Source organism: Papio anubis, chromosome 18 (genome assembly GCF_008728515.1).
Source record: "Papio anubis isolate 15944 chromosome 18, Panubis1.0, whole genome shotgun sequence".
Lineage (NCBI taxonomy): Eukaryota > Metazoa > Chordata > Mammalia > Primates > Cercopithecidae > Papio > Papio anubis.
The window spans coordinates 50820487-50844224 of record NC_044993.1 but is presented as its reverse complement, the minus strand read 5'-3'; the positions used below and the strand labels follow the sequence as shown (position 1 = coordinate 50844224).

At 38.5% G+C, this 23738-nt stretch overlaps 1 protein-coding gene across 14 annotated transcripts in view; it reads left to right on the top strand.

Annotated features, from left to right (window-relative positions):
• Positions 1–23738, top strand: part of TNRC6A (trinucleotide repeat containing adaptor 6A) — a 212807-nt gene that overhangs the window by 113446 nt on the left and 75623 nt on the right. For 5 of the 14 annotated variants that reach the window (XM_031658377.1, XM_031658378.1, XM_031658385.1 and 2 more), the window contains one exon: positions 19944–20031. The exons of 1 other annotated variant lie outside the window; for it this stretch is intronic. In XM_031658377.1, the coding sequence (XP_031514237.1) occupies positions 19944–20031 (88 nt within the window). Of the gene's footprint in view, positions 1–19278; positions 22920–23738 lie in introns of those variants that run through there. 8 more of the 14 variants (XM_031658386.1, XM_031658379.1, XM_031658382.1 and 5 more) reach the window with 4 other exon arrangements.

Below are 23738 nucleotides of genomic sequence, written 5' to 3'. Positions count from 1 at the left end.
AAGGGAGGATTTTTGTTTTTTTTTTTTAAAACGAGGTCTTTATGGAATGGAAATATTTAGCTTCATTGAGCTGTAATTGCTTAAGCATCAAGGAATTGTACTGTATTTAACTCCTTTTCACATTCATTTTCTTTCCTGCCGTCTTTTCCTTTCTTATTCACCTTTTTCTTTTGCATCATATTGGGACACTCGGGAAACTTAGCCAGTTAACCAAATCCGTGAATAGCTTTTTTTTTTTTTCTTATTTTTTTTTCACTTGTTGAGAATAAAATAAAATTTCTGTTATCTCAGGTTTTAATGTGGTTTGCTCTTGATTATTGCAGGTTTTAGGTTTACGTTGGGGTTTTTAACACTCACATTTCAAATCGTCTGAATATTTTGCACCGTGTAGAATTGTTCCAAATTGCTGGTCTATTGAGTTTCATAAGATACTAATCTGTTCAGGTGATCGTTAAAGAATATATTCAGATGGTGAAGGATAGGCATCATTGGTTTACCCAGTAAGGGATTCTCTGTTACTCAAAATAATTATGGGATCATTTAAAGGAAATTAAGTCTGACATCACTGACTATTTGTGGTATATTTACATAAATTTTATTGTCAAAATCTAGTAAGGAAATGTTAAGATATGGAAACATTAAAGAAAACAGGTTGAGCCATTAAAGTGTAGTATCAGCAGAACAGAGCTTAGAGGTCTATTTCTTCTTCCATTTTTGTTTTGTCAGGTAACTCTATCAGTTTAATTCCTATGAAGGTGCTCTAGTACTTGATTAAAAATTGTCTGTACCACAGGTATAATTTTAATATTAGGTAGAACTCGAGTCTCTAGGTTGGCTATTTATCAGAGTTTGAATTCCAGCTCTGCTACTTGCAATATGACCTTGACTCTTGGCAAGTCACTTAGCCTCTCTGTCCAGTCTATAAAACGAGCGGCTTGGGCCAGCCAGTTGCTGAGGTCTGTTAGGCCCTTTGGGTTACATAAAAAGGAGTAAAGTGCTGTCCATGTCCACAGAGGGCATGTACAGTCTAATAGAAAGACTATCGTAAGTGCATAAATAACAGTAATACCAGGTAGATGACGTAGGAATCAAAAAGATACCAGCCCATTCATGTGCTTGAGGATATTCAGTTGGTCAGAAGGCATTAAAGGAAAAACAAATATCAAAGAGATTGTAAGGCAATGTGTACTAAGGATCCAATGAGGGGGAGCATTTCGTGCAGGTTAAAAGTGTTCTGAGGAAGGAGAGAAGTGATTAAGTGGGCAGATGCTTCCTTCAACTCCATCTTTAGCTGTGTTTGCTTTTTCACAAAAAAGTATGTATCTGTCTTTACCCATTAGTGCTCTCCCCAGGAAATCAAGGCATTGTATTCATTGAGTAACCATTTTTTGAGCATTTTCAATATTTCAAATGCGGGACTGGGCACTAAGCCAGGGAAGTAAGTAGTTAAATTTATTGATTGCTTACTATGTGCCTGGCACAGTTTTCCTAAGATTTTACGTGGACTCATCTGATCCTTGAAAAACCCTGTGAGGTAGGTAGTAGTATTATCTCCATTTTGCAGATGTAGAATTTGAGGTATAAGGTGGTTAAGTAACTTGGAGGAGACCATATCACTGGTAATTGGAGTAACTTTTTAGGCTTCGAACTTGAAAAATTGGAAAATTTCTTTTGGTAGGCAGAACCCACAGATGCATGCAGTACTTCTAGATCCGTTTCTTAATCTGGGCACTTGACATTTTGGACCAGATAATTTGCTATTGTGAGGGTTGTTCTGTGCATCACAGGGTGTTCAGCATCCGCAGTAGCACACCCTGCCCAATTGTGACAATCAAAAATGCTTTCAGATATTGCTAGATGTCCCTGGGTGTGGCGCAAAAATCGACCCTGGCTGAGAACCACTGCTCTAGATCTTCATTAGGAATTGTAATGTGAAAGCCCCCGACTTTTAGATGTTGAGTTAATTTAAACATCTTTTGGCCAAATGCTGTGGCTCACACCTATAATCCCAGCACTTTGGGAGGCTGAGGCAGGTGGATTGCTTGAGGTCAGGAGTTCGAGACCAGCCTGGCCAACGTAGTGAAACCCTATTTCTACTAAAAATACAAAAATTAGTTGGGCATGGTGGCGTGCGCCTGTAATCCCATCTACTCAGGAGGCAGAGGCAGGAGAATCACTTGAACCCGGGAGGCAGAGAGCCTAGATCGTGCCACTGCACTCCAGCCTGCTCGACAGAGTGAAACTGTCTGAAAAAAGAAAAAAAAAATTTTATTAACATGGAAGCCCAGACCCTATTATGTACATCCTCAGTTTGGAAGCTCTGGTTTCTGAATTTCAAAGCTGTGTTGCCATTCTCCTTTTACTCTACTAAGCTGCAAATCCTCAAGACTGTGTGCCTGCTGGTAGCAAGTGCCAGTTAAACATTGGCACAAGTAATAAATGTAGTTTACTATCATAGATAAACTGTATTTTAAAATTCACAGTTGGCCATTAAAATTGTCACATTCTGTTAGTATCATGGGAGCCATAATGTCTACGTGAGGGCGATACCATTATAACTGAACTTTAAAGAATCAATTTTGAAAGGCAGAGAAAAGGGCACTGTAAGAACAACAGAAGAAGTAAGGACACAAAAATCCAGAAAGTATAGGAGATTTTGATATTGCAGTGTGTAGTTCAGGTTATATAAGGTATTTGTAGCAAACTGGTTGAGGCCAGATGTAGAGGTTCTTGAATGTCAGGTTGAGGAACTTGTGCATAAATTTTTAGGTATGGGAGCTGTTGCATGCTTTTTGTTGGGTACTGATGTGATAGAATAATCTTCTCGTCTGGAATTACTAACCAGGTGTATTTATGGGAGAAAACTAGTGATCTAGGCAAGAGGCGATGGAGGCCTGAATTGAAGTGGTGGCAAAGAGAGGTGAGTGAGGCTGGACCCAGTGGCTGACACCTGTAATCCCAGCACTTCGGGAGGCCAAGGCAGGAGGATTGAGCCCAGGAGTTTGAGACCAGCCTGTGCAACATGATAGACCCTGCCTCTACAAAAAAATTTTTAAAAATTAACTGGGTGTGGTGGTGTGCACCTGTAGTCCCAGCTACTTGGGAGGCTGAGGTGGGAAGTTGCTTGAGCCCAGGAGTTTGAGGCTGCAGTGAGCTGAGTTTGTGCCACTACGTTCCAGCCTGGGCAACAGAGTGAAACTCTGTCTAAAAATAAAAAAAAAAAAAAAAGAGAGAAAGGAAAAAAAGATGAGTGTATAAGATGCTGAGGAAGTTAAGAATCTGGGATTTGACAGCTGATTAGGTGTCAGAGGAGTTAAAAATACATAGGGACCTTCATCTTGGGTGAATGAGAGTTTGACCCAACCTCTGAACAGAATAGAAGTCAGAGCAGAAGTAGGAGTTCGGGGAGAGAAGATGCTAAGTTGCATTTTGCAATTGTAAAAAAAAAATCTGTCAGTACTGGTCTAGACCTGTAGAACTCAACTGGTCTAGTCTGAAAAAATATTTTGGAAGCCAGGATCATAGAATCATTGAATATTTAGAGCTGGACTGTGACTTTAGATGGAGATCAGCCAGCATTCTCACTTCTTCATTTCTCAAGTGAGAAAGCTATGGTTGAAACAGATTCAGTAACTTAACACAAGTTTATACTCTATCAAGTGACAGAGCTGGGATTTAAACAGGCCTTTTGACTCTAATTCTAGCACTATTCCCATTGTGCAGTATTTTATTTTATATTGCACAATAGATAAAATATAATTTTGTTTTGTCCTTTTTTTCCTAAAAGAGTGAAAGCCATTATCTCAATATGTTCATTGCGATGACTTTACTATCATGTACTAAATGTGTTTAAAGTAGAAGTTAACTTCAAGTTATACTGATTTGTCCCCCCCATAAACCAACTGTATGTCATCATACAACAAAAGTTGTTAAAGGTGCTATATATACCATATAATGTTGCATCTAACCTGGGACACTTGTCTGAGATGCTTTTGCCTGGGACAAATGCTATATTAGAAATGACTAGGACAGGCCATGTGCGGTCCCAGCACTTTGGGAGCCAAGGCAGGTGGATCATTTGAGGTCAGGAATTCAAGACCAGCTTGGCCAACATGGTGAGACCCCATCTCTACTAAAAATACAAAAATTACCAGGTGTGGTGGCATGCACCTGTAATCCCAGCTACTTGGGAGGCTAAGACAGGAGAATCTGAACCTGAGTGGTGGAGGTTGCAGTGAGCCGAGATTGTGCCATTGCACTCCAGCCTCTGCAACAGAGTGAAACTCTGTTTTGAAAGAAAGAAAAGAAATGACCAGGACAGCAGTAGTAAAACCCCAAGGCATTAGGTCTCTGTAGCTAAGGTGGATCCCACTCATGCAATTCATCAACCTTTGTCTGAAAAAAAAAAAAAATCTGATTTGGTTAAGCTTTTCTTTTGCTTGGCTGTGATATGGTTTGCAGGCCAGCACATGCATATTGCTATCGGTTAGTGCAAAAGTTAATTGTGGTTTTTGCCCATTTTTAATGCACAAACCTAATATGGTTTTTTCCTAGCTTAATTTGGCAAATAGGTGGTAAATCACTTGATAGAATAAATTAATCTCAAGCTGTAAGCTTAATTTAAAAATGTATAATAACGCTCTGTGGAGAATTTGAATATAAACATAAAAAGAATGCCATTCTGTAAGCTCTTTTGATTTCTGGCATCTGAAATGTCTGAAAGTATAAATTGCAAAACATCTTTACAATTTTAGTGATAACTGCAAAAATACTGCCCGTGATTGGAAAGACTAAAATAGTATGCATTGTATGTATTCTGTTCAGACTAATGCATGATTAAGTCTTCCACTGAAAAAACAGAAATCCCTATCTCATTTAAAAATTTTTTAAAATCGGCGGGGCATGGTGACTCATGCCTGTAATCCCAGCACTTTGGGAGGCCGAGGTGAGCGGATCACTGGAGGTCAGGAGTTAGTTCGACACCAGCCTGACCAACATAGTGAAACCCCATCTTTACTAAAAATACAAAAATTAGCCTGGCATGGTGGCACATGCCTGTAATCCCAGCTACTTGGGAGGGTGAGGGAGGAGAATCGCTTGAACCTGGGAGGCGGGGGTTGCAGTGAGCCAAAATTGCGCCATTGCACTCCAGCCTAACCTGGGCACAAAAGCAAAACTCTGTCTCAAATAAATAAATAAATAATCATTCTAACCTTAAGCAGAATTGCAAAAATGTTGCAACAAATACCTTTGTCTCTTTACCTAGTTTTAATGATTATTAGTATTTTGCTACATTTGTTCTATCATGACATTGCACACCAAAATGTGGCAGTAGGTATCTCACAGAATAAGGGCATCCTAACAGCAATCAAGTGATCACCCACAGGAAGTTTAACTTTACAATACTGTCTGGTCCCTATTCAGAGTTTCCCAATTTTCTCAATTTTTTTTTAAAGTTATATTTGTTCTTTCACTCAGTTCCTGCATCCTGGGTTGCATTTAGTTGTGTCTGAAGTTTCTCTTACATTAGGAGCATTTTCCTGCCCTTTTCTGCTTCTCTCATGACAATGCCATTTTGAAATAGTCCAGTCTAGTAGTTTTTGCAGACTGAAATTTGCATTTTTTGGGTCTTGTCTGTATGATAAGGTTCAGGTTGACCCTTTTTGGCAGGAGTATCCCATAGGTGATGATTCAGTATTCCCTCACCACAGCATTTTGAAGTAAATTAACCGAAAGGTTATCCAGTACTCTCACTTCTACACTGACTTGGTGTTTCTTTCATTTTAGGAAATGCCGAACAGTTGGTTTAAACTGAGGTGTAATTTTAAATATTTGAGGATACAGTAATTACAAGCCTTTGTATTTAAATCGATCGACCATAATGATTACTGCTTTTATGAAGATTTATGCTGAAGGTAGCTCCCTTACTGTAGGACATAAAAGTTGCTTGTTTTCAGCTTTGACCAGTGATGAACTGATAACCCTGGTAGGAAAATGAAACATTGGGGCTGGGCTTGTAATACACCTTCTTGAAAGAATGCCTCATTGAAATTAGAGGGGCACGGTGCCACCAGACCAAGGGTTCTCGTCCCGATTCCACAGAGGGACCACATTAATGAAGTATTTCGCAAAATTGAATGTATGCTAAAATAAAAATAAAAAAAAACACAACAAAAGCAGATACAGTCCTTAGTGCTCATTGGATCTCAAAGGGTCATTACTCCTCAAAGATTAAGAAACTGCTTTGTTATGAGGAGGTTGTCAGAGGAGCTGAATAGTATCAATAAGAGGAAGATGTTTGAGATTCAAAAGGAAGTAATATTCGACTAAGGCATAGCTTCTTTCCATCTTACAAAAAAGCCACCCATGAAAATAAATATAGTTTAAATTTCCTATTTAAGATGTCTTATTTTAAAAATGATTTGCATACTCTGTGTGTTTGAGTTGGCTATGAAGCAGGAATCCTAGCATTTCCACTCTTGTAACTAGGGAAAAGCATTTTGAATTTTTAGCAGTAGTATATTATGTGATGATGACTCAGCTGACTTCCCATTTTAAATGGAATGTTCAAAACAGATTGAAACCTGGTTGAGGAATTTTATACTTTGAACCTTAGAAGATATTTTCTGCAAACAGTGACTGATTGGATTTTGTATAATAACAAACAAGATTAAACCAACTCAGTTGTTTTGTTGTTCTTATTAGTGGTTTTCAGTCAGGGAGCATTTATTGAGCTGTTTGCTGCAATAATATTGAATAGTTTTAGAGTTATGACGTCTGTGTTTTGTTGACTTTGGTCCTTTCTTTCTCCCATTCTTTTGAAGTTTCCCTAAAACACATGTGTGCACAGACAAGAGAAAATGGTAGTTAAGTATGTGCTGATTTTAAATGTCCTTCTAAATATCATTTATTCCTTGATCATTGACTATATAAATGATGTAAGAGAAATATGTTTTGTATGTTATTCCACTTGCGAATCCCTTTGCAATGTGAGGCATATAGTGAAAATCTTACCTTTTAAAGATAGTCTTAAAATGTGCATTCTTTACACTGCTGCAGGTTAATCGTCCTCAAGCCATGTTTATGAGGCCTGTCTGTCACTATTTCTTAGAAACTTTTGGTAGCTCTTTCCCAGTGACTCTCAGCTTATCAATTTTGCACTATCCCTTCCACCTTTTACCCTGTCCCCAATTTTTCCTTCTCTGAATGTACGCTTCAATTTCTCTCTCAACTTTTAAATAACAGCTTTATTCAGATAAAATTCCCATACGATAAAATTCAGCCCTTTAAAGTCCACAAAGTGTATGATTTAATGGTTTTTAGTTTATTCACAGAGTTGTGCAATCACCACCACCATCTGATTCTGTAATTTTCACCCCTTCACCCAAAAACCCCATAATAGCAGCCACTCTCCATTTGTCCCTTCCCCCCAGCCTCTGGCAACCGCTAATCTACATTCTATTGTAACTCTATGGATTTGCCTATTTTCGTTTAAGTGGAATCATACTATATGATTCTTTTGTACCTGACTTGTCTTATTTAGTGTAATGTTTTCAAGATTCGTCCATCACGTCGCATATATCCTTTATTCCTTTTTATGGGCAAATAAATTTCGTTGTATGGCTATTGCCCATTTTGTTAGTCCATTTGTCAGTTAATGGGCATTTGGGCTGTTTTTTACTTTGGGGCTTTTATGAATAATATTGCTGTGAACATTCATGTACAAATGTTTGTGTGTACATATATTTTCAATTCTATTGGTTATGTACCTAGGGGTGGAATTGCTGGGTCATACGGTAACTCTGGTTAACTTTTTGTTTGTGTTGTTTTGTTTCATTTTGTTTTTTGAGACGGACTCCCTCTGTTGCCCAGGCTGAAGTTCAGTGGCGCAATCTCAGCTCACTGCAACCTCCCACCTCCCAGGCTCAAGCCATCCTCCCACCTCTGCCTCCCAGGTAGCTGGGACTGCAGGCGCATGCCACCGCGCCTGGCTCATTTTTTGTGTATTTTGTAGAGACTGGGTTTCACTGTGTTGCTCAGCCTCTATTTAACTTTTTGAGGAACTGCCAGACTGTTTGCAAAGCAGCTGCACAGTTTTACATTCTCATCAGCAGTGTATGGAGGCGCTGGTTTCTCCACATCCTTTCCATTGCCAGCATTTGTTAGGGTTCTTGTTTCTGATTTTAGCCGTCCTAATGGATGTAAAGTGGTATCTTATTGTGGTTTTGATTTACATTTTCCTAATGCCTTATGATTAGAATCTTTTCATGTCCTTATTGGCCATACGTTTATCTGATCTGAGAAATGGCCATTCAGATTCTTCTCCCATTTTTAAATTAGGTGATATTTTTTGTCATTGAAAAAGGTCTTTATATGGTTTAGATACAAGTTCCTTATTAGATATATGATTTACAGGTATTTTTTTCCTATTTTGTGGCTTTTCTTTTTACTTATTATGTTTTGTTTGTTTGTTTGTTTGTTTTTTGAGACAGAGTCTCGCTCTGTTGCCCAGGCTGGAGTGCAGTGGCATGATCTCAGCTCACCGCAAACTCCATCTGCCAGGTTCAAGCATTTCTCCTCCTTCAGCCTCCTGAGTAGCTGGGATTACAGGCACCCACCACCACAGCCGACTAATTTTTGTATTTTTAATAAGAGACAGGATTTCACCATGTTGGCCAGGCTGGCCTTGAACTCCTGAGCTTAAATGATCCACCCACCTCTGCCTCCCAAAGTGCTAGGATCCCAGGCATGAGCCACTGCGCGCAGTCGCTTTTCACTTTCTTGATGGAGTCCCTTGAAGCACAGAAATTTTTTATTTTGTAAATGTAGTTTACCATTTTTTTTTTCTGTTACTGGTGTTGGCAACAAATCCAAGGACACAAAGATTTACTTGTATTCTAATAATTTTATAGTGTTAGTTCTTACGTTTAGTTCTGTAATTCATTTTGAGTTAAGTTTTGCCTATGGCATGAGGGCTCCAACTTCATTCTTGTTACGTAACTATCCAGTTATTCCAGCTTCATTTGTTGGAAAGACTTTCATCTTGGCACCCTGTTGAAAGTCAGGTCACTTGATCATAAAATGAAAAATTATTTCTGGATTCTCAATTCTATTCTGTTGATACTATGTGTTCATCATTATGCCACTTCCACACTGTCTTGATTACTTCAGCTTTGTAATAAGTTTGGAATCAGTATGAGCCTTCCTTCAAGACTGCATTGACTGGATAACCAGAGACTAATTATTTTTAAAAAAAATTTTTTTAAAGATTGCATTGACTATTCTGGTTGCATTTCTGTGTGAATTTTTGGATAAGCTTGTCAATTTCAGCAAAAAGGCAGCTGAGATTTTGATAGGAACAGTGTTGAATATGTAGGCCAGTGTGGACGGTATTGCATTTTATAATATTAAGTCTTCCAGTTCACGAACATGGAATCTTTTTCTATTTATTTAGGTCTTTAATTGCTTTCAAAGATGTTAGGTAGTTTTCAGTGTTTAATTGTGCTTTTGTGAAATTTATTCCTAAAACTTTTTGATGCTATTGTAGATGGAATTGTTTTCTTGATTTACTTTCTGGGTTGTCCACTGCTACTGTATAGAAATACAATAGTTTTTTAAATGTTTTTTAAAAATTGTAAAACATGTAAAATTTACCATCTTATCCATTTTAAATGATGTAGTTTGGTGGCATTAAGTCCATTCACATTGTTGTGCAGCCATCACCACCATCCATCTCTGCATCTCTTCATCTTGTAAAACGGAAACTCTGTACCCATTAAATCATAACTCCCTATTGCCTTCAGCTCTTGGCAGCCACCATTCCACCTTCTGTCTCTATGCATTTGATTATTCTAGATACCTCATTAGTGGAGTCACAGAGTTTTTGTCCTTTTGTGACTGGCTTATTTCACTTAGCATAGTGTCCTCAAGATTTGTCCATATTATAGTGTGTGTCAGCCAATTGATTTTTGCGTGTTGATACTGTGTCCTGCAGTTGTGCTGAACATGTTCATTAGTTCTAGTAGTCTTTATACGGATTCATTCGGACTTTCTGTGTACAAGAGCCTGTCATCTGTGAATAGAGATAGTTTTACATCTTTTCCAATTTTGGTGCATGCTTACTCACACATGCACTCTCTTTTTTCTGACTGGAACCTCCAGGTCAGTGAATAGGAAGTGGCAAAATCAGACATCCTGGTCTTGTTCCTAATCTTGAGGAAAAGTATGCAGTCTTTATCATTATGTATATTGTGAGCTGTGAGCCTTTATCAGGTTAAGGAAGTTTTCTTTTATTTCTATTTTGAGTGTTTTTGTCTCACAAAACGATACTGGATTTTGTCAGATGCTTTTTCTGTGTCTCTTGAAATCATCATGTAGCTTTGTCCTTTATTCTATTAACATGGTGTATTTCGTTGATTTTCATGTTAAACCAACCTTGCATTCCTGGGATAAATCTACTTTGTGTAGTCCTGTTTGTATGTTGCTAGATTTGGTTTGTTAGTCTTTTGTTGAGGAGTTTTATGTTTGTATTCATAAGGGTTATTGGTCTATAGATTTATCTTTTGATACCTTGGTTCTCTTTTGGTACATGGTACCTGATTTGCTCTGGTTTGCAATCTGGGACCTTTAGCTGTTGGTTTTGCATCCACCTAATTCTGCATTGTGCTATAATAATTGTTTTTATGTATTCAGTTTTATTTGCTACTGTATACACTTCCTCCTTTGGTTGCAACCTTCTTTTTTTTTTTTTTTTTTTTTTGAGACGGAGTCTTGCCCTGTCCCCCAGGCTGGAGCATAGTGGCCGGATCTCAGCTCACTGCAAGCTCCGCCTCCCGGGTTTACGCCATTCTCCTGCCTCAGCCTCCTGAGTAGCTGGGACTACAGGCGCCTGCCACCTCGCCCGGCTAGTTTTTTGTATTTTTTTTTAGTAGAGACGGGGTTTCACCGTGTTAGCCAGGATGGTCTCGATCTCCTGACCTCGTGATCCGCCCGTCTCGGCCTCCCAAAGTGCTAGGATTACAGGCTTGAGCCACCGCGCCCGGCCTTGGTTGCAACCTTCTTTGCATCCTAACCTTAGTTTAGTGCAGTGCTATGCACCTAGTCTCTCATGGCTAGCTATTAGTGTACACATTTTACATTTTATTTATTTATTTTTTTGGAGACATGTTCTTGCTCTGTTGCCTAGGCTGGAATACAGTGGCATGATTGTGGCTCATTATAGCATTGAATTCTTGGGCTCAGGTGATCCTTGTGCTTCAGCCTCCTGAGTAACTGGGACTACAGGCATGTGCCACTGTACCTGGCTAATTTTTTAATTTTTGTAGAGAGAGGGTCTTGCTATGTTGCCCAGGTTTGTCTCAAATTCCTGGCCTCAAGTGATCCTACCACCTTGGCCTTCCAAAGCACTGGGATTACAGGTGTGAGCCACCACACCTAGTCCCAGTGTACACTTTTTATGTGCATCTGTTAAGTACTTCATCTGCATTACCCAATTAAATCTTCACAACCACCCATTGAGGGAGGTCCAATTTGAGACGTCTCATAAATTAGATGATGAAGGCTTCAGAGAAATAAAACAAATTGCTTAAGGTTACACACATAGATGGTGGAATTGAGGTTAAGACCACTTCTATTTGACATTTGGACCTAGGGGTTTTCACTGCATGCTATGCTGCCTAGGAAATGCTTGTTTGAATAGATTGGAATTAAACTGGTCCTTAAAGGAGAAGTAACATATGGGTAAGAGTAAGAATTAAAAGAGTGCATTTTTGGCAGTCGTGTTGGGGTTACAGTGTTAGTAAAGGCAAGGAAGGAGGAATTGGAATCTAATTAGAGTGCCCAGCGACAGGGAGTATTGTACAAGTAGGACTGTATTTTGTCCCCAGAGCAGTAATTAGTCCTATTTGGAAGAGTGAGATTAACATCTAATATAATTAGAAAATGTCTGGGCACAGTGGCTCACACCTGTAATCCCAGCACTTTAGGAGGCCGAGGCAGGTGGATCACCTGAGGTCAGGAGTTTGAGACCAGCCTGTCTAACATAGTGAAATCCTGTCTCTACTAAAAATTCAAAAATCAGCTGGGTGTGGTGGCAGGTACCTGTAGTCCTAGCTGCTCAGGAGTATTGTACAAGTAGGCAGGAGAATCTCTGGAACCAGGGAGGTGGAGGTGGCAGTGAGCAGAGATCGAGCCATTGCACTCCAGCCTGGGTGACAGAGCAAGATGCTGTCTCAAATAAAATAAAATAATTAGAAAATGAGTATTGTTTAATTAGAGGTCAAGGGTGAGGTTTGTTTGGATTGGAAAGAATCATGAAGGAACTAGTAATTAAGCTTTAAAAGAAAGTAGGATTTGGGTGGGTAGATTTAGCAGACTGAGTTTTGGGTCAACCTTACCACAGTCTTGTACCATCTAACAAGCCATTAGGACTTTCTGATCCTCAATTTCTTTAACTGTCAAAGGGGAATAATACCAGTGCCATGTTTCAAGGTTGTGAGTTCAAAATGGATAATATCTCAGAATCCTTTGTAAATTGTAAGTGTTTTTGTCCTTATGGTGGTGTATCTATTATTTTCTAAGTTTCTAAACTCACTAACTTTCCTCAATCTGAGCTTTTAATTAATTTATTATTATTATTTTTGAGAAAGGGCTTTACTCTGTCACCCAGGCTGGAGCGCAGTGTGGAATGATCTTGACTCACTGTGCAACCTCTGCTTCCCAGGCTCAAATGATCTTCCCGCTTCATCCTCTTGAGTAGTTGGGACTACAGGCATGCACCACCACACCCACTTAATTTTTTTATATTTGTAGAGAGAGGGTTTTGCCATGTTGCCCAGGCTGGTCTTGAACTCCTGGGCCCAAGCAATCTGCCTTGGCCTCCCAAAGTGCTAGAATTGCAGGCATGAGCCGCTGTGCCCTGCAGAGCTTTTTATTTTGGATTAATTTCAGATGTAGAGAAATGCAAGAATAGAACAAAGAACTTCTGAATATCCTTAACCCTTAATTCTCACATATTAACATTTAATCACATTTACTTTATTCCCTCTGTTTTTTATACATACTAATTTTTACCATTTAAGAGTAACTTACAGACATGATACCCCTTTACTCCTAAACACTTAGTCAAAGTTATTTTCTTGGTAACTACAGTACCATTATGAAAATGGGCACGGTAACATTGGCACAGTCTTAATAGCAGATCTACAGATCTTACTCAAATTTTGCCAGTTGTCTCAATAATTCCCTTTAGAGCCAAACAAAATTTATTTTTTCCTGGTCAGGTCTTCAATCCAAGATCACAAATAGCATTTAGTTTTCATGTTTGTTTAGTGTCCTGCATTCTGGAAGTTTCTTAGTTTCTGTTCTTCAGGACCTTGATATTTTTAAAGAATACAGGCTAGTTACTTTGTAGAATGTCACTCAGTCTGTATTTGTCTGGTATTTCCTTATGACCTGATCAGGTTATGCTATTTTGGCAGGAATAGTGCAGAACTGATGGGTGTTCTCAGTACATCATGTCAGGAGCTGCCTGATATCCTTTTATCCCATTATTGGTGATGGTTAACTTCAGCTGCTTGGGTAAGGTGGTCTCTGTCAGGTTTCATCTCTGTTAAGTTAGTATTTTTCCCCTTGTAATTAATAACACAGTTGTTGGGAGATACTTTAGTGAGAGTATGTACATGTCTTGTTTCTCGTCAATGTGCTTGCCTTAATCAGTAGGGCCAAACAGTGATTTTTAAAGTCAACCATTCTTCTTACATTAGTTGATATTTTACTGTAAGATTTGGTACTTCTCCGCATTCACTCACTCAGTCATTCATTCATATCAGTATGGACCCATGGGTTCTTATTTTATTCAGTTGTTTGTAATTTTTTGTTAACATAATTTATTGCTCAAATTACGGTGCTAGTAGAAGCCCCTTTCAAGCGCAACTTCCCACTTTTTGAGATCCATACTGTCATCTGGATCTTTACTGCTGTCTGTTTGTATGCTATTCTCGTTCGTTCCTAAGGGGAAGACATGCCAGCTAAATCTAAGCTAAGAAATATACAACATTGCTGCCACTCTGTCTGTTGTCCTCTTTTCTCGTCATACTCTGTCACAAATATATATTTTTTGTTAATTTGTATATGTATATATCTCCAGAATTTCTTTATGTACATACAAGGACATGTAAATATATATATTAGTATCCCTCCCAACACAAAAAGATAGCACACTGAGCCTTAGATTTTGTTTTGTTTTTCCAGTTAACTTTAAGCCTTCCTGATCCTTTCACATCTGAATGTAGAGGAGACCTTTCTTTTGCAGCTGCATAATATTCCATTTTAAGGATGTATCCATTTTATTTAACTACTGTATTTGCGGATAATTGTCAGTTATTGTAAATAGCATGTTCCCCACTCTTCGATACGATGACCCCTTTCCACTTCCAGATAACTGTTAGTTTTCCTTACTTCTTCATTTTATCCTATTCTGTTCATTTTACAGCTGAAGCTTTTGAAAAACTGATCCAAATCTCCAACTGCCTTACCTATTTTTACTCCAGTTCAGTCTTCATCTCTACTGTCTGGTGAATTCTATAGTTTTGAAGGTTACTAGTGACTTCCTGTTGTGTAGTGCTAGACTGGTTTTGGTGATTAATTTAGGTAGGAGGATAAAAATGAGAAAAGGAATGGGGGGTGGCAATCAAATGGGAAAAGAGGAAGACTGGAAGGAAATAGAAGAAGGTGGGATCTGCAGGGGAGAAAGTAGGAGAACAATGTTTTTTGGCAGAAGATGTGAAGTGTATTTTTATTTCTAGCTTGTAACGTACATTTGGCGTCTGTGTGAGGATGGGCTGGCTTCTGTGTGAGGATGGGCTGGCTTCTATTGAGGATGAGCTGGCTTCTGTGTGAGGATGGGCTGACTTGTGTGTGAGGATGGGCTGGCTTGTGGTGTGTTGCTGACTGATAGGCCCTCAGGAAAGTTGCCTTCTGTTTTCTCTCTCCTATAGCAAAATAGAGACACCTAACCCCTTGTCCCATTATTGTCATTTCTCCCTCTGTCGCCCAGGGTGGCATGCAGTGGCACAATCATAGCTCACTGCAGCTTCCAACTCCTAGGCTCAGTTGATTCTTGGGCCTCAGCTTCCCGTGTAGCTGAGACTACAGGTACGCACCACCACCCCCAGCTAATTGTTAGGATATTTTGAATTATCTCAGATTTATTCTTTGCTTTCTTTTTTCACTGCCACCGTGGTAGTTTGGGGAACTACACATTCACTGAGATTTTCGCAACAGTCTTCTCACCCTGTTTTTGCCAATTTATTGTCTATTCTTACCCAACATTTTCCCTCCCTTTTTCAATTCCAGTCAGTGCTGGTCCCTGCAGTTGTCATGCTGACAAGTCTCCATACTTCACTTGTGCCCACACCTTTCTGTGCTCCTAAAAAATCTTGCCTCTTTTGCAAGAGCCAAATCAACTTCTTACTGCTCCATAAAGCCTTCCACAGTTGAAACAGCTCTTACACCTGTCTTTTTTCACTACTCTTGTTTACAACCTGTACCAAATATTTGCTTGTTTTCTTCAAATGTGTTCAGTTGTTCCTACAAAATTGTAGAAATTTTTTTCCTACAAAAAAATCATGTTTCCTGGCTGAGTACAGTGGCTCACCCCTGTAATCCCAGTACTTTGGTAGGCCGAGGTAGGAGGGTTGCTTGAGCCCAGGAGTTTACCACCTCACTCCAGCTCGGGGCAACAGAGTGAGACTTCATCTCTTAAGTAAATAAATAAGTTTAGTGCTTGAGGTTTCTATTGGGAGCTGGTTCTGTACACCATGGAAATCTACCCCTTGCCCCACTTTAAAATTACTGTGTAATATTCCTTGGTGTGATTACAGGATAATCTAACTTTTCCCTATTGATTGGTTTTTGGTTATGATTTTATGCTGCAGTGTCTGTCTTTGCACAGTTCCTTTTTCAGAGGCTTAGATTTGAATTGATGGATTATAAGATAGTGACATTTAAAAATTCGTTGTGAATAGATACTTCCAAATTGCTCACTAGAAGCTTAGTGCTAGTTCATACATACTTCCAATAGCGTGTACAAGAGTACCCTTCAGAAGGGATTAATTTTAATGATATTCAGTGCTGGGAATGTGGGAAAAATTGACCAGCAAGTGTCAGGAAGCACAAGAATAGGAAGGGGCATTCTCACCCCCAGGTGTACCCTGCCGCCTTGATAGGCCCTTTAAATAGAGACAGACTCTCACTAGGTTGCCCATTCCGTTCGCAAACTCCTGGCCTCCCAGACTGCTGGGATTACAGGCCTGAGCCACCATACCCGGCCAGAAACGCATTCTTGAACAGTACAAGTAAATCATTTGTAGTGGCTACTGAAAGATGTGGGCAAAATTTGAAGCTTAGCTTGATTTGTTGTGTGTAATGTACCATCCTAATCTTGATCTGTTTGTTTTTTCAGATCCAGATGTTGTATTTCCCCTAGTCAATGTATGAAATCAACTTTAAAATACAATTTACATACAGTAACATTTAAATGTTGAGTGTATAGATGAATGATTTGAGAAACGTATACACCCTTGTAACTACCACTCCAATCAAGTTAGAAAACATTTCCATCTTCCTAGAAAGTTCCCTCAGTGTCATTGACTTTTACAGCCACCTCAAAGGCTTTATACATGAGATGCAGGACATAAGTCAAGTTCTGATAAAAGGGGAGTCTGGTTTTTACAGACGAGGTAGATTCATAGAACTTACAGATGTGAGGTATCCTGCAAAGTAGCCTTCAGGGCATGAATGATTGCTAATTGGAGTGTTGTCTTGGTGGCAGGTGCATCAAACAGAGTGGCCCACTTAGGCCTTTCAGATCCATCAGCCCTTACTCCTCTTGATAGTTGTGGTAAATGATATAGTCAGATGTCTTAATTGAGTCTCTATGAACATTTAACTCCTGGAAGCTGACGTGTTTGGGCACAAGTTTTTTTGTTTGTTTGTTTGTTGTTGTTGTTTTCAGTTGGCTTTCTGAAGGAGGAGATATGGGAAAAGGTATGACTGGTTGGCTGTGATGATGGTGTTGAAGAACAGAACTTACTCCTCTCTGTGCTTACAGTATCAACTGATATTGTGATATTTCCTCGAGAAGAAATGTGTGGTACATCTTTTAAGTACTAAGGGGGATATTTTTGGCCAGGAAAACACTTGCTAGTAACCTCATCAGAAAGTCTTGAAAATGAAGTTTGAGAAAGGACAAAATACTCCAGATAGAGACCAATAGATGGAGTAAAATTATAGTGACATAGAAGATCAGAAAAGGACATGTCTGTAATTCACAGCAGAACATGAAGAACAAATGCTGCAGATGCTACATGTTTCTGAATAAGTACCCAAGTACCTGTGATATTTTGACACAAGTAGGGTAAAGACAACCTTTTGGGTGCCACTGAGGACTGGTGAGTTGGGTTCATGACTAGGCAATCGAGTGCTTACTAGATAAGCTTTGTGCTAAGTAAGCAGTCCTAATTCTTGTAAAAATACTAAGACATTGACATGTATGGTCATTTGTCCCCAGTTTTTTCATGAAGAAACAAGAGACTGAAGAAGATTAAGTATTTTGAGCTAGTAATCAGCTTTTAATCTTGACTTCTGCGTGTCTCGGGGTAGGTAACGTGACAGTGGTGTAATCTAGTTGCCGTTGTTTACTGATTTTACTCTGCTGCTCTCATATGCTGTGACTGTCTTGCTCCTTGCCTTCCCTGGGTTTGTAATGTGAGTGAGCTTGTTCAGTCTTACTACCTCCTGCACACAGAATTCAAAAGAGAGGAGTGAGTCACGGCCACAGTTGGCAGGAATCTGTTATATTACTCCATTAGCCACATGACAGTTCTGCTTGTAACAAAATGACAGCGAAATATAGCAACAGTTATCATGCTCTTCTTCCAGTTATCCTTTTAGCTGATTTTAGTAGTCCTATACTTTACTAAGTTTTTATCAATTGTGCATAATGTCATTCATTTCATTTTTCAGTGTCTGCATCTCTCTTCAGTCCGTTCCATCAGCAAAGCCAACTTAAATTTTGTTTAATCTCATTGCAGTGCACCCGTAGCAACCCCTTCCAGTTTCTTAGACACTTGCCTATCTTTCTCCTTTTATCTTCTTCGACATCCCTACTGCCATATGCATTCCAGCCTGGATAAATAATGTGCAGCTTCCCAAATGTCTAGTTCATATCTCCAAACCTCTCCTTGTCTGCCTGATATTCTTAGTGTCCTCTCTGGAAAACTTCCTCAGGGCAGAGTTAGGTATTTTCATTTTGTGTGATGCTTTTCTTTGGGTGACTGGTGATTTTGGTTGTTGATATTATGAGTGAAGGTTTAGGGTCTAGACTTTAGGGTGATGACTATAGGTAGCTGGAGTGAATTTCTTCCACCTTTGCAAAGGTTTCTTTGCCCAGTCGACTCCTTCCGTGAATGGGAAGGCTGATCTGTGTGAAGGGTGTTGATTGGCAGGCTTTACTTTACTGTGTGATGGAGGGAGTGGCAGCAGCCTCCAATAAGATGGGCTTTATTCTGGGACAACCAAACCCATTCAAGCACCTAACAGACTCCTGTGGAAGGTTTTGTTTCTTTAGAGAGTATTTATTTGGCTTTAGGCTGCATTTAGAAGCAGCTACTACCTGTTGGCCGTGTAGGCATCTGAATAGAAAGTGGGTGGGAGGGGTTGAGTAGCTATGGCTTTTCTATTCCTTAGACAGTCTTTTTGCCTCATGCTTGCTTGCTCTGATCTTCTGGAACCTCTCTAGAGCTCCACCAGAAAGGGTGGTACCTAAAACATCCATTTCAGACTGCTCTTGTGTTTATTCTTGGGTGGGATGGCTTTTGCTTTTGCTTATCAGCTTTGAATAGAATAAAAAAGTAATAACCTTTTTCCCTGAAAGGTAATAACCTGTCTCCTGAAACACATTTGCCCAATCTGTCACTTTGAAATCCTGAACCAGAAGTTCTGTTGACAACTTTAACTGTTCGAGATTTTAAAAATTTAAACAAACTAATATGAAGAATACATTAATAGGTCGGGCGCGGTGGCTCACACTTGTAATCCCAACACTTTGGGAGGCCGAGGTGGGCGGATCACTTGAGGTCAGGAGTTTGAGACCAGCCTGGCCAACTTGATGAAACCCTGTCTGTACTAAAAATACAAAAATTAGCCAGGCATGGTGGCAGGCGCCTGTAAAGTCCCAGCTACTTGGGAGGCTGAGGCAGAAGAATCGCTTGAACTCGGGAGACGGAGGCTGCAGTGAACAGAGATCACGCCACTGCATTACAGCCTGGGTGACAGAGCAAGACTCCGTCTCAAAACAAACAAGAGTACATTATTGTTTCCTAAGAATTGATAGAATACTTTGTAATGTTTGTGGAATATGAAATTGTTGTAATGCTGAAATACAAGTCACCTATTTATTATTAAGATTATTAAGTTATGTTCTAAAAATATTTACAAAGCTATTTAGGGCAAGGAAAACTAAAGGTAGCTTCCAGAAACCTAGGTGAGAGGGGATTGTGAGGAGGTCTCAGGCATTGCCATTAGCTACTAATTGATACTTGGGGCCAGTAGCAAGGTAACTCCAGCTTAAATGAAGTTTACATTCTAGGATTGGAGGAAATTGCTTGTTTCCCAATGTAAAATTTGCTAATTTTAGGTTGTCTTCCTTGATACGATATTGAGATAAAAGTTGTACTACTTGTGGCTTATTAAAGTGAATTGTACCATATAGTGGCTATATAGTTAGGGTTAGGTTGCAAGTTGTGTTTTATTTCAGTGAATGATAAAATAATAATTTGCCATGTCTTCTAATAAGAGTGAAAAAATGAAAATGAACCTGTATGCAACATTATTTTTATCTTTCAATACATTTTGGGAAAGTTAATTGCAACTGTGTGGTTCAGGGATTTAGTGCAAGAAGAAGAACAGTTGATGGAAGAAAAGAAAAAGAAAAAAGACGACAAGAAAAAGAAGGAAGCTGCTCAAAAGAAGGTAGTATGTGTATAAACTATTTATATTAAGCAGTTTAAACATAGAATTAAAAAGAAAATTACTCTTACAGATTTTTAAGGCATTTATTTGATTTAATGTTTTAGTTTAATGGAGATTCATTTTAATATTTAATGTCTTTGAATATGCATACAAAGTAACTTGCTGAGTTTGTACAATTTAATGCGTAGTTATTAATCTTGCCAATAGTTTTTCAAAGGTAAGTACGTTTTGTAGATCTTTATCTTTCAAATAGCTGTTCCTAGGTGTTTCATAATAATATCATTTTATAAGTGGGAAGAGCATGGAATTTGTAGCCAAGTTGAGAGGATTTGAAATCTCACTCTCCCACATAGCACATAGAATGGTGTGACCTTAAATTTTATTTAGCCTCTCTGGGCCTTAGTTTCCTTGTGTTTTGTTAAATGAGGGTTGAATTAAGTGTTATTATATGTAATATAGAAATAGAGTATTAAAGGAAAACATAATAGACACAATAGGAAGTAAAGTGTCAGTTTCTTTTTCCCTCTTTATTTAGTACCTGGGCTGATTTTTAAAGTTTGCAGTGTACATTAACCTTAAAATAAACCTAGGACATTGTTTACTGCAAGGGAATTCTAAACTAGCTAATGTAGTATAGAAAACTATAACTAAATGCAAAGTAAGTTAAAAAAATTTTTTAAATCTGTAATTATTAAAAATTTTCCAAATTGTTAATACTAAAAGCTGATAATAGTTAACTAAATGGGCACTCATCTCCTACTATGTCAAGGTTTCAAGACATTAAAAAGTTCTAAAAGACCTAGTGAAATTACTGTTTCAATTCTCTATTCTAATGAAAAATTATTTTGATTTCTTATATATGCCTCTTTTGAGCCAGGCATTGTGCTAGGAATTGAATGTAGACTATAGCAAGATACTTATGTCCACATTATTTAATAGGGGAAAACACAGGCTATAAAAGTGGCAGGTGAGGCATTTATGGGGAACTGTTGCAGTACAGAGAGAGAGGTGCGTAACTCAGGCTGAGATGGGGCAGAGGAACAGAGAAATTTCCTTAGAGTTGAAATTAGGTGAATAAGGAGCAGAATAGAAAAGGATTCCAAACAGTGAAAACTCAGAAATACATGGTAACCTGTATGTGTTAAAGGATGGGTTTTGCTTGGGGGAAAGGGAGGGAACCAAGGGTAGAACTCTGAAGAGTTGAGCTAGGAAAGGCTAGGAGGTTTTCTCAGGGCTTTGGGGAAAATGCTGAAAATGTTTTAGTAGAGTGACATAAAAATTTGTATTTTAGTATGTTTACCTTGGAAAATTGTGGAATTGGATTAGAAGGGGTAGATACCAGAGTGTGAAATACTGGTGAAGGGACTATTAAAGTAACCCCCAGACTTTGTTTAAAGGATATAGAGGGAGAGTCAACTTACATTGATTCGCAGGTTCCAGATGAGTGACTACATTTGAGAGGAGTTAATCAGGCTGGGGGATACAAGGAAAGGGGAAATGATAAATAATTCATTTCTACATGTCCTGAGCCTAGGGGTGTCATCAGCAAGTATTAGGGAGGAGAATTAAGTATGAGATGAGAGGAGATGATGTGGCCCTAGACACCTGCCTTTTGGTTGCTCTTAGGGGTGCCTGGGAAGGGATGCATAGGTATATGAAATGGTTAGGGTTTTGGTAGGCTTCTCATGATTTGGCATTGACCGATGCCTTGGGCCTCTGTCAGAGGCTGTTTATGTAGGACAGTCTTTGCAGTCTGGTTGGTCATTGCTCGGGATTTCTTATGAGAAAGTTGTGTCCTCTGTAAGTCTGAGTAAAGGTAAAGGGGTAAAGGCTTATCAGACTCTTGTTCCATGGTGTGAAAGGCCATTTGCCCAATGAAAAGAGCTTCTAAGAAACTTAAGAGGTTTATTGAAAAGGATGCTTGGGTATACTTTATGTAGATTCAGTAGTTTGGCAAGCATCTGAGTGTTGAATTAGGTTCTGTTGGTCCCTGTGTCTAAGGAGTTCAAGAATTCGCTGATAAGTCAGAATGTATGTGAAATGGCTAGAGAAGAGGCCTAAGACAATATATAAGTGTATTTGTTTGGAATTTATTCTATTTACTGAGAAATTTTAAGAAAGGGGTCACTTGAATGATATCTTTAAATATTGTGTTTTTGTGAATATAATTTTAAATTGTAACATATACAGCAATGGCCCTACTTGTTACAAGTACATCTTTACATTCTTGTATAAATTAAATCTCTAAATCACCAAGTCAGTATAGGTGGTCACTTATGTGTAGGCAGCTTATAAATAAGCCTCTAACACATGAATGGTGATTATTGTGCCATTTGACTTCTCACCAAATCTGAAGTGACAGCTTTTCTTACTGTTGCCCACTTCATTCCTGTCTCACCCCGTGGTTCCAGTCTCTCACCTCAACCATGTCCTTACTAGAACCATCATCAGAAGCTTAGGGATATAAGAAGTTTTTCCTCCTTTTGCCAGATCTTCGGCACTGATAGGGTATTCCTGTGTGTCTCATAGACACATCAATAGTATCTGCCCAATGAACACAATATAAAGGAAGGTTTAATACCTCTAATAAATGTTAAGTTTAGCAGGCTAGGCCACTACTGTAAATTAGACTGTTCTCCAAATTTCAAGTAATCAGCTTACAACTGAATTTGAATACAACCTGTTGGTGAAGTGAGGACAGCTGGTATTTCCTTAGAGTGTTACCAGATAGCTCTTGAAAAGAAAAGAAAACCCCCAAATGGCACTCTTTATAGCCCATATGAGGAATTGTGAGTCATAGGGTTTTTAAGACAGGTTTCCTGGAACTGTTTTTTTTGTCTCTAGTAGGAGCCAGCAGGTGTATCCAGGCAGATATCTACATGAGCCAGGTGGGCAGGCCCATTTATATAAATGTTAGCATATAAACTCACTACAGTAAAAAGTCTATTTTATGTAATTTATATTTTCTTATTTTTGAAAAGGCCAGATATTATCTGTTCTAATACATTTGTTCATCTTTAATATAAGGAACCTAAGCATTAGAATGAATTAAGTGATTGACCTTGGTTTCATCATGGTGACAGAACCAGGAGTATAATTGAAATTTCTCTCCTCCAGCTGGTGCTTTGCCAAAACCCTGTGCCATGACTTTATCCTTTTCATGCAGAACATTAGCTTATACGTTGCTTTGTTTTTTGTCATATAAAGGTGAACTTTAAAATTGGGAAATAATATATTGTGATAATTTTTATAATAGGGCATAAAATAGGTTCTTATGCCATGAATACTGAAAATGCATACATTTAATAGTCCCCAGTAGCCACTGTGGTTTTTTTTTTTTTAAATTAACACCGTGGGTTATTTTCTATTTTAAATAAAAAGCCAGATAACATAACTTCCTATAAAAACAATTAGACACCATCAAGGCCTTCAACAGTATTTTCATTATGATAGTTTTTATTATTCTGTCATTTAAATATTAATTTAAATATTTAGATTCTTTAAAAGAGCTTTTTCACGTTAAAAACGGTGATTTTTATTATATTTCAGCCCCAATACGTTTGTAATTAACATGGAGACCCATGACTTTTGTTTTTAAAATTTTTTGAAAAACCTTTTAATCAAAGATTATGTATAACACTCTTTTCTGTTTCATATCTAAGAACCAGGGTTGTTATTTTCTGATTCTTGGGCTTAGAAAATAATTT